This window comes from Rhipicephalus sanguineus, chromosome 1 (assembly GCF_013339695.2).
Source record: "Rhipicephalus sanguineus isolate Rsan-2018 chromosome 1, BIME_Rsan_1.4, whole genome shotgun sequence".
NCBI classification, from domain to species: domain Eukaryota; kingdom Metazoa; phylum Arthropoda; class Arachnida; order Ixodida; family Ixodidae; genus Rhipicephalus; species Rhipicephalus sanguineus.
Window position 1 is genome coordinate 37,183,560 of NC_051176.1, and position 15,278 is coordinate 37,198,837.

Consider the following 15,278-nt stretch of genomic DNA (forward strand, 5'->3'; position numbering starts at 1 on the left):
CCTCCCCCGTCATTCTCGACGGGTGTAAATAAATGTTATAGCTCTCTCTCTCTCCCCTCCACAGCTTTCCCTTCACTGCCAAGAAAAGTTGTCCGCGAGTATAAGCGAAATTTTTTCTAGGATTCGGGCCGGGGTCTCATTTTTGAGTGACCGGGCCGGGTTCAGGCGAGTAAACTTGAACAAGTTCCCGCCGAGATTCTCGGCCCATGCAGAGCTCTAATCAAGACTCAAACCAGCGTCATACAGCTAAGAGCGAGTAAAAATGCTGAATGCATTTTGCAATCCCCACCAGGCTTTACTTTCAAGTGCTTGCACAGATTGCTGGGATAAGGACTTACCATTTCGTTATGGCTACTGCTGTCCTGGGTACCTCCCATGCTGAAAAGAAGAAAATACAAGTCTTAGTGTTGTGCCAATCAATGAGCAGCACGCACCACAAGCTTGTTAGCATAGTTTGACCTGCAGCACACTAACCACTATTAACCAATAAGAGCAAAACTTAAATGCAGCCACACTTGAAATGGACACCAATGGAGAAAGCCATACCACACTCCCTCTAAGTGCCTCTTGGGACGAGCGCACCTTCCTTACAGGGAAATCTGGAGATGTGCAGCACAACCTACAGAAAGAAAACAAGGCATCAGGATGATCTTCCTTCAGGAGTGCCAGAACGACCAACACGGAACTACTGGGAGATCTGAGGCCTGGAGCTCCCAGCAGACCAGATATCAACCTTCAACAAAAGGAGAGCCCTTTACGGCCAACGCTTGTTTGGACCATTTTCAACATACCAGTGTGCTCCGATCTGCACAAAGCCTGCAATGCCATGCTTTGGTCTCAATTGCGAGCATCAAACTAGAGAAACCAGTAGGATAAGCTCTGTCCTTCCACTCCCTGTGACCTATGAGATGAAGACGATTATGCTCTCCATGGTGCATTCAACTAGTTGTGCAAATAGTTCTGCTACCTCCAGTAAGCACAAATAAGCAAGACAAACATGCTTCACAGTAGCCTCAGCAAGTTCTGGGGAAGATCGAGGGGCTTGAAAAGAAGTTGCTGAAGCTCCAAAGTACCCGTGTTGAAAAGTTGGCTCTCACTCTACAACTTATCCATGGATTGCACTAGGTGGAATTGTTTACTTAAGAAACTGACCCCACATGGTAGCCTTGCTCACAGTGAAAGGCAAAGGAAATGATGTTATATGTGGTCAAGTACCCGACTCATACCTGGGGACCTCGAAATTCAAGACATTCGTAAAGCAGGGCAGGGCTCTCTACACCACTGAGACAATATGGTTTAAGGAGCCCCTCTTGATAATACAAGCAGTCATTCACATAGCATAAGAAAGCTTTTGGTGATGGCATGAATGAGAGCTTCGCCTTAGATGCATCCCATTGTTGAAATAGGTACACTGAAAGGGGACCTTACTAGCAGCAGTGTACCCAACACCTTGGCGCACATGGCCAGTTCTATCAGTGCACTAGCAATAAGTGTGCATCGGGCTTCAGGTGCTCCCTACAGTCTCCGAGTGGCCCTTCACCCAAGATGGGGCATCGCAAACAAGTCGCCACTTTTTGCCATGAACCAGTTTCAATGACAGCACTGTGTGTGGCTCGGCCACAGCAGGATTTGGTGCTACCAAGAACGCATGCAAGATGCTGTTTCTTTGAGGACAGCATGCAGTATGCATGTTCTTTCCCGTCCACTGGCCTTTTTTGTTTGAACATTGCTCATACTGAACTCCTCTACAGCGCCTCGCAGCTATGGCTTACCGCTGGCCGATTCCTGTTGCGAATGAGTAATAATACCACACTGAGCTGCACTTATCGGATGACCACACGGCCACTAATTGTAGCATCCACTACAGTATGCAGCATGGCGACTTTTCCCTTGATGGAAGCCCATGGGGAGCCACTGTTCGCTGCAACATGCTCATAGTGCCTGCGGAACTCGGCATCTTTGCAGGCTGAGTGTGCAAGGAAGGGGCACTTGCAAACAACAGGAGAGATCATTTGAAGGCCATACAGCATGTCCATTGTGGCACAGTAGAGGGAATGAACTAGAAAATGTCACCAAGAAGCTTTTCTTTTTGCATACATCATTCTCCACAAGCATCAACTCCTGTCCCAGCCAAAAACACTGTCCCATGGTCTGTTGATCAACAGTTGCAAAGTGGTTGCTAACCTTGAGGCAGTGCCCAACCAATCGTAACCAACAAGGACAAAACTAGGCCAACTCCAACACAAAACAAATGCACCCACTACTTTATCACAAGTACTACTTCTACAGAAAAACGGAGCTCCTGGTGGCCCCGCGTTTCACTGTGTTAGTAGGATAAAAAGGGACTCGGGGCTCTTTCCAGCTTTAGTGGAAAGAGCCCATACAAGTACCAAAACATCATTTGCTTTCACATTCTGTGACCGCAGCTTCATCCGCCTCATGTTACCTGGCCGAATAGACTATGGGTCTAAAACACTTCATCTTCACCATTTCCATACTTTACATAGAGAGCCCTTCATGCCTGCTTACCTTAAGGGGCTGTGCACCCCAAATTAAGCGTGCTGTTTTTATCGGCTGTTTAGTCGCTATTGAGCCTTTATGACTGCTGCATCATCAGTGAAAACAGGAAAAGCAAAGAGTTTGACATTGTGTTGCAACGTTGTACTTCAACAATTTCTGGTGCCAGAAGTGAGGTATCATGCTGGGTATTTGGCATGGTTGAAAATAAAGAGTATATTGTGCCAACTTGCAATGTAGTCAGTATGAGGAATTTGCAAATTATAATGTTTAATGCCTATTATAGCTAGAAAAACAACACCAAAATGTGCATTGCAATTTCAATTTCTGTGCACCTGACACAGGTTGCACTAAAAGTCTACACAAAACTCTGCCTTCATCAGTACACTGCACTTTGAAATTCTGCATCGGGGCAAAACCATCAATTCCTCTATAGAAAAACGTAGAATTTCCTGGTACTTATTTCTGAGCCGTTCTGACCTCTAATTGGTCAGTATAGAGTCATCTGGAACATGTGCGGCACCAAAGCCGTAAAAAAAAATGTGGTGGCCGCTTGCAGCAGGAAGGCCACCATGTGCTCCAGGGTTACAGTACGACAAAATGTTATCCACGTCTTGATGGAACCAGACTTGACACATCAGCGGATGAGTGAAATACAAAAGGCAAAGTTCTGTCGTCTGCTTTTATTTTGAATTTGTAAGTTCAATACCTTTGTTTGCATGCATCTAAGGATGATACAAGGAACACATTGCAACGTATAACTCGGCGGGTAACATTCAGGAGCAGACACCCTTTAAGGAGCTCTTTGAAAGCTCCGGCGCATTTTAAAAGCTTCTGTCAACCTTCCTTTGCAAAGGGCTGCCTTAGTAAGGCAAGGTGCATGTTTCACAAGTCTGGGTTCGAGGGTTGCTCCGAAATATTCACTAAACACTCACTTTCAAGCTAGAATAAAGAAAGAATATTCTGATGAAACCAAAAATTATGCATACGCGGCTATTTCACAAGATAGGTGCACAGCCTTTTCCGCTTGTTGCAGCAGGCAAAAAGAGGGTGGTCTAGCAACATTGGGAATGATTTTACTTCTGACCGAGGTTTTTAGAGCACTGCTTTTCCGTTTCAGTACACTTCTGCATGGCCTCCTCTGGGAATGACAAGTAGTCTGTGTGCTGTCGATGCAGCAAGTGACACACCAGAAAATTCAGCACTATTGGGAACCGACTAGTGAGGGAGCTCGTCACTTTATCAGCATCACTGCAGTAACTGGACAGCAGTTCGAATCGGTGGAATCTCATCTCTCAACTTTTCATTAGCGTTAAGAGTAAAAACCCCACTATGACATGTCTTCCAAGGCCATTCATTGCATCACAACGAATTTGAGCAAAGAACATACCTTTTGCTCATGATAACTAGGTTTACAAGAGTTAACCACCCAGTTGATTTTTTTTTTAATTACTGCTTTGAAAGAGCTGTCATTTTTCTTTTAAGGAGAGACCCTGCTTACATTTTTATGAAACTTTCACAGATTATGTGTATTTATGTCCCAATTTCAAATATGAAATTCTTATCCTAGTACAATTTGCTGTTCCTAAAATAAACATTTTACGTATATTGTTAGTAGCAAGAATTATTTCTAAACTGAAGGAGTTATAAAGCAACTCAGCGAATCACAATAACCTGGAATGAATAGTGCATGCAGCAAAATGAGAATGGATGTTCTAGGCCTATTTGAACAAAAGTTATCATATGCTGAACATTCCCAGCTTTATCACAGCTTGACATCGCTCACGTGCAAATGTTCAACATACTTTTGTTACATACATGCATTCTTGTTTTACTGCAAACAGTATTCATTCCAGGTTATTGTGATATGCTGATTTGCTTTATAACTCTCTAAGTTTAGAAATAAATCTTGCTCCTAACACCACAAAAACTATTAATTAGTAACTACATAACTTATTAGAACAATAATTGCATGCTTTAAATCAGCACATAAAAATACATAAGCTGGGAAAGTTTCTTAACGATATGCTCAAAAACAACATGTTTCTGAAACAGGGTCTCCCCTTTACACTTTCGTGACCGCACCTATTCCCAAGGTTAGTACGCCAACGATGACTTCACATTCAAGTTTTGAGCACTCTCCGAGTGATTCTGGACAGCTAACGCCATTAAAGGGGTGGTGCCATCAAATTTCGAGGCTATAACAAGCCTGTTGTGGGTTTCCTTTGTATGCAAGGACATTCCACACGAAGGGTCGGACACAGCAAACGTTTAGAATATATTTTAATTCACTTCCAAAGTGTACCTAAATGCTCATTCTCCCGATCGAAACCCATCGCTAGCGCGCCAACAATGACGTAGATCTGTAGGATGGGCAACGAAAGTTGTAGTGACGTCACACCAAATCTGCTGTAGTAACGTGAGTGACCTCCGGACCTCCGCCACTTCCGCAACGTACGTACCGGCTGTAGTGAACTAGAATACATTTTAGTTCACTATAGTACCGGCAAAGCATCGGTTGCTACATCATTCGCCGAGTTTCGATCGCTTCCTGGTCATGTGCGTCACAGCCTTGTGTGGTCACGTGACCACGCCTCCTACACTTCTACGTCACTGCCCAACCTCGGCGCCCAGAAACCGAAACCGAAAGTTGTCCAAATAAAAAGGCGATATTAAAGGCGATATTAAATTATTTAGCGAGAATACATGAATTTTGGTGCGTGCATCATGCTTCCTGGAGCTATAGGAAACGCTTACAGCAAAGAACGTGCAAGCCACAAATTTGGTGGCACCACCCCTTTAAGGGGTAAAAGAGGCAGTATTTTATCGGTTTCACTTTTGAGTTTCTTTTTTCCCTCGCAGGGCGATTTTTAAAGCTCCTTCACAGTTGGGGAGGTGAGCGATTGGATTCGATTATGGCGTCGATATCGCTCGCGGGTGCTCCCCAAAAACGGTGAACTTCGATGGATTCCGATGAATCTGAGTATCAGTCTCTGGGTGGTGGTAGCAGCACAGACACGAAAGACGACTTCGATTAGTCAAACTTCAGTGTGGACACCGATAATGCGTCAAACCGCCCCGAAACATCAGCAGGTATCCGTCGCTCTCTCCTCGGGCTGTTTTATCGCTGCTGCGCATCATTGCAAGTGTATCCAGTTTGTACTAAAGGTCACAGCTCTGATCTGCATGGTGTCAATTTCTATCAAGCGGGAGCATTTGGCGCCGGCTGCACAAAGAGCAGAGTTCCCTCCGCAAAGACAGTAAGGAGTGTAGTTTGACCTAGTGCTCCGAAGTGCGGTGCGGGGCTTCTCCGTATTGTTTTTCACCGTAGAAGTCGTCACAGAGATATGCAACCATACAAATAAGTATGCGTAGATGCATATCTTGGAAAAGCGAACGCACAATGAGAGGGACGGATCCTGGAGGGAGGTAGCCGAGGAAGAGATGCACATGTTTGTCGGACTTCTGGTGTACACAGGAATCGCCATGGAAGTCCCGTGCCTGCATTGCTGTTGTCGAGTTGACGACACACATTTCCAGGCGTTCTTCCACCGTCAGTGATGCCACGGAAGAGGCTCAAGGCGTTGCTTGCCTTCTTGAATGCCTCTAATCCGGACAAGACGACCGTCACATCCCACGGGAAGTTTCACCCGCACGTCTTCTCTACTGCAAGGCATGAACGATTCACCAGCGCTATTTCTTCAACTGCGTCAGAACCCTTCCGTGGATGAGAAAATGGTGAAATCTAAAGGTCAGTCTGTTATCGGGTCTGTTATTGGACATGAGGGACAAAGTGGTCAAATAGGGATAGAAATTCTGGCTTTTGGCAGATTCGGAAACGGGGTACACTGTTCACTTCAATGCATACACAGAAAGGTGTATGCGTTGAAACGCATACACATTCGACATTTTTGGCCCCTGTTCGATTTGAATTCGATTCGAGATGAAATTTCCCTATTCGCACACCCTGAAAAAATACCATAACTGGAAACTATGCTACAAAGAAAGGAAAGTTGAGCAGAAAAAAAACTTTTTCTGCGAAACATGCGCAGCCAACCACTGTTTTACCGCGTCGAAAAACTGCTTCGTGCGGTGGCATGATAGGTACTAGTGCTTACATGTATGTAAGCAAGTTTTGTACTTACAGAGCTTATATTTGCAGAGTCATTTATAAGGGCTTTGTGTTCAAAATGTGTATTCCGATTTTTGTTTTATGCTTACGCTGTGCCGAGTAGCATTGATGTTTCTATGAATTTTTTGTTACATTTTAATTTGTTTTGACAATTTTTGAATAATATACTAAATAAATCTGTTCGAAATTAATACTGTTCAAAAGACTATTTCTTTCTCCTTCATTTGATATCCTACACTTTAGCATCATTCAATTTCTGTGGCAGGAAAAAAACATTTCGTGGACTACCCAAAAACAACAGATTTTTCCATGGTCGAAAAAGTGTTAAGAGAATCACGTTTGTGACACAAGAGGGCACGCTTTTTATCGTTCATTTTGCTGAGACGAAACTCTTTCAGCATGTGCACAACAGACCGCGCCGAAGAGCAGTATCTTGTATTCTTCCTTGTTATACAGTTCCAGAGGGTCGAATGGATCCCTCAGGTCGAAGGTGTCTGATAACGGTACATGTCACCGTAATAATAGTAGTTTAACGTCCCAATAACACAATATGATTATGAGAGACACCGTAGTGGAGGGCTCCGGAATTTCGACCATTTGGGGTTCTTTAGGGTGTATCCACACGACGGACTGAATCCGTCTTTTCCGCGGCGGACGGCGCATCACGTGACCCCGCGTCACGGATTTGTGCCATCCGTGCCGCGTTCGCGGACGGAAAATGCCAAGCTCTTTTTCGCATTCGGATTCACACGGAATAACAACAGATTTAGCCGAAGCTGCCATTATCGGTCTGGCAACAAGCGCTGCTTTTTCTTTTTCTCATATGGAACTCCATCTTCAACTTAAAAGAAACTCTGTGCCATAGACGGAAACATAAAAACCTTCAATAATTTTGCTAGCGAATGTGTTTTAGACTTTCAGACTGCTCGCGCCATCTAGAAAAAAAAAGGAACAAGCAAGCATTCGCACATTATTATGACCTCTGGGATTGGGTAGCACTCGCGCTACCGCAGATCACCGAGCTCATGTTCTGTTAATAGAGGCACTCCCTAAGCCTACAGCTCTCAGAAAACGAGTACGGCGCTTGGAAACAGTACCAAATTGTCATGAATACGTTGCCGGCGAAGCTTGAGGACACAAACCTAAAGCCGACACAATCGTCAGTTTGGGACTAACAGCCCGCGCAATGCGCGACGAAGAGCTTAAAGATTCGAAGCGGGCAGCTCTCGCTTCAGACAGTGCCGCCATGTTTTTTTGCTGCGGCGCGTCCGTCTACTCGCTTCGTCCGTCGTCTGGATGTGCTTTGCAGCCAGACGGGCGGCGGAACGATCGTCCGCGGACAAGATTTCCGTGGAGAAGTCCGTCGTGTGGATACACGCTTAACGTGCACCTAAATCTAAGTACATGGGCCTCAAATATTTTCGCCTCCATCGAAAATACAGCCGCCGCAGCCGGGATTCGATCCCGCTACACGTCACCGTACACGACACCGCTTACTCGTAACGCAAATCAAAGTAAGCCTTCGACTGCCACCAGTCGGCGGACCAGAGAGTTTACAAAGGCCTGCAGAGAAGCACCCTTTCAGTGCAAGGTAAGGAGACAAAAAAGCACTACCTAGGAAGGCCTTAGTGAGGTAGGAGCCTTTCAGAATGCATGACACGCAGTTAAGGCTGAGCTAAGGGTCATTTCAGAATACCACCCTCTGTTTCACAGGCAACTTGGAAAGCCCTGCCAGGACAAGGCACATCCTGGCACAATACTGTTACACAGTGAAACACACTTATGAATACAAAATGTTGCAAAAGCCGGGCGAGTTCATGTTATATTTTTGTTGTGTTAAGTTAGAGTAAATCTTTTAGAATAATATTTATGATGATGATGATTAGTGGAGTTTATTGGCGCAAGGGCCAGATGTGGCCAAAGAGCGCCAGAGCGATGATAATGAACTGTGCATTACGCAGTGTGGGTAAAACAGATGTGACGTGGCTGTAAATGGGCCTAAAAGCAGTCGCTGTAAGTGAGTAAGATATACATATATTAAAATTATGGCAATAATAAATGATGTGTGCTATGAAGACATAAAATTCATTAAAAATAATACGAATATCAAATAAAAACTTGGCGTGGAGCACTAGTGCCTCGGCAGAGCCCTTAAAACAAGGGCATGGAGGCATGGGCTCATTGAAAGCTACTATCACAGCGGCATCTTCTGGACAGAGGACGCGCTATGAACTTGTTGGGCTAAAAATATTCAATACTACATCTTTTAAAAATCCAAGGACTGATTTTGCGTCAAAAAGCGGCTCTTCGCCGAGAAACATAATAGGATGTAGAGGAAGATGATAGCGGTATGCTAAGGGAAAACATTTCTTTCTCTCTCTTTCAGCTTCCGGACATTCCAGGAGGACGTGGAGGACGGTTAGCCTCTCGCCACATCTACCACACGTAGGAGGTTCATCGCCAGTCAGCAGAAAGCTATGGGTACCATATGTGTGTCCTATTCTGAGGCGACAGAATAGGACATCAGTTCGCCGTGTTCTCGTAGCGGAGGGCCAGTAACCTAACTGCGGCTTAATCAAGTGAAGCTTATTATTTATTTCTGTGTCCCACAAGCGTTGCCAGTGGCTTCGCAGTTTCTTACGTAAGAAGGGTTTTAGATCTGTTGCAGGGACAGTAGCGGTAGGGTTAATAGCGCGCAATATAATTGACGTGGCCATTTGGTCAGCTAACACATTGCCTTCGATGCTTCTATGGCCAGGTACCCAGCAAATAGTAACATGCTGGTTGGACATATACGCTGTACACAGAACGGAATACAGCTCAATTATTACCGGGTTTTTGAATCTAAAAAGTGATTTTAATGCATTTACGACGCTTAACGAGTCTGTGAATATAACTGATTTTTGTATGTTTGACTTCCGTATATGCTTCACAGCCGACAATAGTGCATAACCCTCAGCCGTAAAGATACTTGTTTCCGGGTGAAGTACACCGGATTCCGAGAAGGATGGTCCGACGGCTGCATAAGCCACCCCTGCATGCGACTTAGAAGCGTCGGTATAAAACTCTACGCATGAGTAGTTGGACTGGAGTTGTCGGAAATGCATTTTAATATGTGCTTCTGGTGCATGTTTAGTGATCTCGACAAATGAGGTGTCACAATGTATAAGCTGCCACTGCCACGGCGGTAAAAGTTTCGCTGTGGGCATAGGACAAAGTTCTAGCAGTGGAACATCCATTTCCTCACTTAAGTTTCTCACACGCAAAGAGAACGGCTTTCTCGCTGCGGGTCGATTATGGAAGAGGGTGGCAGCGGTCATATCGTTTATAGTTGAATAAGAAGGATGTTTGGTGTTTGCGCGTACCTTTATAAAATATATGAAACTACTATAGGATCGCTGTAGGTGAAGTGACCACAGATTCGACTCTACATAGAGGCTCTGGATCGGACTTGTCCTGAAAGCACCGGTTGCAAGTCGGATGCCCAGATGGTGGACGGGGTCTAGGATTTTTAATGCACTTGGCGTTGCGGAATGATAAATTATAGAGGCATAGTCAAGGCGCGACCAGACAAGACTTTTGTACAACTTCAAGAGGCACTTTCGATCACTACCCCATGTTGTACGTGATAGAAGCTTTAGGACGTTCATCGCTTTCAGACATTTCATTTTTACATATTTAATATGGGGTATAAACGTGAGCTTAGAATCTAAAGTGGTTCCCAGGAATTTATGCTCGCTGCTGACAGAGAGTTGGTCTCCCTTGATCGCAATACTTGGTAGTGGCATTACCCCTCGTTTGTTGGAGAAAAGTACGCAAGTACTCTTCTGGGTGTTTATTTTAAAGCCATTCTCATCCGCCCATTTAGAGAATTTATTCATTGCAAGCTGCACTTGTCGTTCGCAGATAGACATATTGCATGATTTGAAACTCATCTGCACATCATCAACATACACGGAATAAAACATCGCGCTTGGAATTACTGACTGCAGAGAGTTCATTTTTACAAGAAAGAGTGTGCAACTAAGCACGCCCCCTTGCGGAACACCAGTCTCTTGGGTGAATGATCTAGAGAGAGCATTTCCCACTTTTACGCGAAAGGTTCGGTTAGACAGATAACTTTCAATTGTGTTTAACATGTTCCCATGGATGCCCATGGCGGCAAGATCGCGTAGAATCCCGAATCGCCATGTGGTATCGTACGCTTTCTCTAAGTCTAGGAAAACCGAAAGTACAACCTGCTATGGATAAATGCATCTCTGATGTATGTCTCTATGCGAACAAGGTGGTCTATTGTCGACCTCCCCTCTCTGAAACCACACTGGAGGGGGTCTGGTATACTGTTACTTTCTAGAAAGTGAATTAAGCGCCGGTTTACCATTTTCTCATATAGTTTGCATAGACAGCTTGTTAACGCTATTGGCCTGTAGCTGGCGGCTAAGGACGGGTCTTTGCCTTGTTTAAGTACCGGGATGACTATCGCTTCTTTCCATAACAATGGAATATACCCAGCTGCCCACATGGTATTGTAGAGGGTTAGGAGTGTTTTTAGTGCTTCGGGGTGAAGATACTTGATCATTTCGTACATTATGCGATCGCCACCTGGCGCCGAGTTGTTGCAGCACGCAAGAGATGCCTTAAGTTCAGCTAATGTAAATGGGCAGTTGTAAGCCTCACTGGATGGACGTTTACATTTAAGGGGCTGCCGCTCTTCGCGTTCTTTGAATCTTAAGAACGTTTCTGTATAGTGTGATGCACTTGAGACATATTCAAAGTGTTCACCTAGGCAGTCCGCCTGTTCCTCCAGGCTCTCACCTCGGCTATTTACCAAGGGTAGGGGGTGTGACTCCCGACCCATTAACTTGTTTACCCTATTCCAAACCTTCGTTTCGTCGGTGTAAGAATTTATACCGGAGATGTACCTATTCCAACTTTCTTTCTTTGCAAGACGACGCGTTCTTCTGGCTTGTGACTTAACCTGTTTGAAATTGACGAGGTTTTCAGCCGTTGGGTAATTTCGGAGTAATCTCCAAGCTTTATTTTGACTATTGCGCGCTTTCCGACAATCGTCGTTCCACCATGGTATGCGACGCTTATTAGTCATTCCGTTAGTTTGCTTAATACATTTCACTGCAGCGTCAATAATAAAAGCTGTTAGGTATGCCACAGCATCGTCTATATTAAAATCACCAATGTCATCTCCGTCTAAAAATGTGCTTTCTCGGAACAGTTCCCAGTTGGCTGACTTGGTGTTCCAACGAGGAAAGTCAGGCGAGCATGTATCTTCTTTTGTTAACTTCAACATAATCGGGAAGTGGTCACTCCCAAAGGGGTTCTTGACAACGGACCACTCCAGATATGGAATTAGTGTACTCGAGACAATACTTAGGTCTATAGAAGAGTATGTGTTGTGTGTAGTGCTATAATACGTTGGTTCTTTTTTGTTAAGTAAACATGCGCCTGACGAAAACAGAAAGTGTTCTATTAGGCGTCCTCGCGCATCCAAACGGGAGTCGCCCCATAGGGGATTATGTGCGTTTAGATCACCAACGACTATATATGGCGGAGGAAGTTCATCAATGAAGCTTTGAAATTGTGTCTTCGAAAGTTGATAGCACGGAGGAATGTAAATAGAAGTAATTGTTAGTAGCTTACCGAACAGCACTGCTCGGACAGCAACTGCCTCAAGAGAAGTTCGGAGGTTTAATTGCTTACAGGCAACACCTTTATCAACTATTATAGCGACACCGCCCGACGAGGCGGCAGCGTCGTCACGGTCTTTGCGGAAGATGGCATATTGCTTTAGAAAGTTTGTTTGTGTGGACTTGAGATGTGTTTCCTGAACACACAGCACCTTTGGGGTATGTTTATTAAGAAGTTCTCTAATATCGTCAAGATTATGGAGAAGTCCTCTCACATTCCACTGTAGGATCTGTGTGTCCATTTTAGATGTGTTTTGTGCTGTGTGCTCAAGGATGGAAAATTAGCTCACGGACCCTTTCCAGGGGCCGTGACTCGAGATTTTTCTTTTTTGGATCTGTCGACGGAGTCGCGCCGATCCTTAGGCGCTGGCTGCGCCCTCACGCTCGGTGTTGTGTCCATTGCATCTTGCGAGGCGCTGGACACGCGCTCTTGCGAGCGCTGCGTTTGTTTTGAGGGCCTCGCCTCAGAAGACGAGACCTTCGCGCCCCCCAACCCGGAGGTTGGTGGGTCCTTCTTGGATGGCGGAGCAGCACTGGCTGCAACCGCCGAGGGGGCGGGTGGCGTCACCGCCGGCTCACTACGCGTGTGCCGGACAGCCGCCGAAGGCCGTCGTGGCGCTGCCCCCTGACGCGCCACTTCGGCAAAGCTGGTTTCTGGTAGGTAGGACACCTGCCTTCGTGCCTCCTTAAATGAAATGTTTTGTTTTACTTTAATTGTCACAATTTCCTTTTCTTTTTTCCAGCATGGGCATGACCGTGAGTATGCGGCATGCTCCCCATTACAGTTCGCACAGAGAGGAGAGTTTTCACAGGCATCAGATGTGTGTTCTTCAGCACTGCATTTGGCGCAAGTTAGGCGGCCTCGGCAGTTCTGTGAACTGTGGCCGAACCGCTGGCATTTGAAACATCGGAGAGGGTTTGGTATATATGGCCTCACTCGAAGCTTGATATACCCAGCCTCGATGGAGTCGGGCAGTACGCTTGAATTGAAAGTAAGTATCAGGTGCTTAGTCTGGACTTCTTTGCCATCACGCCTTATCCTAATTCGTTTCACGTTGATGACATTCTGTTCGCTGAAACCCTCCAGGAGTTCAGCCTCCGTCAGCCCTAACAAGTCATCATCTGAGACAACGCCACGGGTGGTATTCATGGTTCGGTGTGGGGTTACTATTAAGTTGGTATCTCCAAATTTCGCTAGATTAGGCAGTCTCTCATATTGTTTCTGGTCGCGGAGCTCCAAGAGGAGGTCACCACTTGCCATTCTCGATACTTTATATCCTGGGCCAAAGATTTCGGTCAAAGACTTCGAAACTAGAAAAGGTGAAAGTGTTCGCACTGGTTTGCCGGGTGTGTCAGCGTGGATAACGTGGAATCGGGGGAAAGATACTCTCTGGTGACCAAAAAACTGGAAGACTTCGTCGGTGCGCCCTCTTTTGTGAGGGCGATCAGGGAGTGGGGGGAAGGAACTAGCCATATGTAAATGTTTATATTTCGGCAGCAGCGCCAGCCACCCACCATGGAGTCCTACAAGGGGACGCTGCAGGGTCTGTAAGCACAGGCCCTGCAGGCGCCAGCTGTACGCCACCACTATAACCGAATATGGTGTATCCAAGGTAGGATAACCACACAGGGTTAACCCTTGCCGCCAGGAAACACGGAAGTCAATGGAAGAGAGTAGAGGACAGGAAAGATTTAAAGTTAGAGAAAAGACGAAGATGTGAGGGGAGAGGCAGGAAAAGGCGACTGCCGATTTCCCCTGGGTGGGTCAGCCCAGGGGTGCCGTCTACGTGAAGCCGGGGCCAAAGGGGTGTGTTGCCTCTGCCGGGGGGCCTTAAAGGTCCAATCACCCGGCGTCGGCTCAACCCCCAGGATCCCCTTTTCCCCGGACACGGCAAAGCCACGCACGGCTAGGCGTGGGAGAGGGTCGAAACCCCCCCGTTAGCTCGGGTCCGTGGTGTCGCTACACACCAAACGCCTGCTTGCGCAGACGCCCCTGCGGGGTAGAATAATATTTATGAGTAGCAGGGAGTTTCCTCACTACAATGGCAGCAACCACTATTTGCCTCAATCAGCTTAATCCAGCCATGTCAGTATGTATTGCTGGGCTTCAGCTCTTTTTTTAGTACCCCAAAGACTGGCTGCTCACACGACCACTTTAAATAGCACTACAGTAACACAACTCAATTCATGTGGCCGCCAAAAAGACCACAGAGACATCTCAATGCAAATTTTGCATTTTTTATAGAAGTAGGAGCACTACACCTGGTGACAACTTTCTGTGGCAGCACATCCAAGGCTACAGAACCGAAGCACACAGTTTTTACTACGCCGCTGCATATGTAGTCCGGGAACGGTAACTTTTGCAGACTACGTAGCATTAAAGGAAACATAAAAAGAAAAGAAATATGCATTATGCTCAAGATTTATTGCACTGCAAGTCAGAATAATTATCCCGAGGAGGATTTTAGTTTTTTGCTATTTCTAGTTTTTTGGCTGTCTGGTGTCGATTTCACGTTTTCCTGCGCCTGTAAACAATCACCTGCAAACGGACTACTTGGCGTAGTAACACATGTGCAGAAGTTCCGCCCACGTAGCTTTGGCTGTGCTGCCACAAAGTTGTCGCACTGCTTAGAAAAGTGTGTACCACAGTCGCAAGTCAACAACCAGAACAGCAAAATATGAATGCAGGCAACAACAGGACTAGTACTGCCGTATAAATCATGCGTGCCTGATCTTGTTAGTAGGTGGAAAAAGTATTGAACAGCAGCTTGTGGGGTTGCACACGCAACCCACTGCCTTCAACGCGGCGGCACCTCGGCTTCGCGCTACGTTTGTAAGCGCAGTGGCGAGGGTGGTTGCGTGGGAGAGGGCAATGTGCCGCTCCCGCAGCCCTTCTCGCCCTGTTCCCTGGCTGAAGTCAAGATGCC

General features: G+C 46.0%; 1 protein-coding gene across 15 annotated transcripts in view; it reads right to left on the reverse strand.

Annotated features, from left to right (window-relative positions):
• Positions 1 to 15,278, reverse strand: part of LOC119390600 (bromodomain-containing protein 3) — a 197,157-nt gene that overhangs the window by 150,776 nt on the left and 31,103 nt on the right. For 11 of the 15 annotated variants that reach the window (XM_037658218.2, XM_049414082.1, XM_049414096.1 and 8 more), the window contains one exon: positions 339 to 378. In XM_037658218.2, coding sequence (XP_037514146.1) covers positions 339 to 378 — 40 coding nt within the window. Of the gene's footprint in view, positions 1 to 338; positions 379 to 546; positions 620 to 15,278 lie in introns of all 15 variants that reach the window. The other 4 variants (XM_049414078.1, XM_037658241.2, XM_037658229.2 and 1 more) reach the window with 1 other exon arrangement.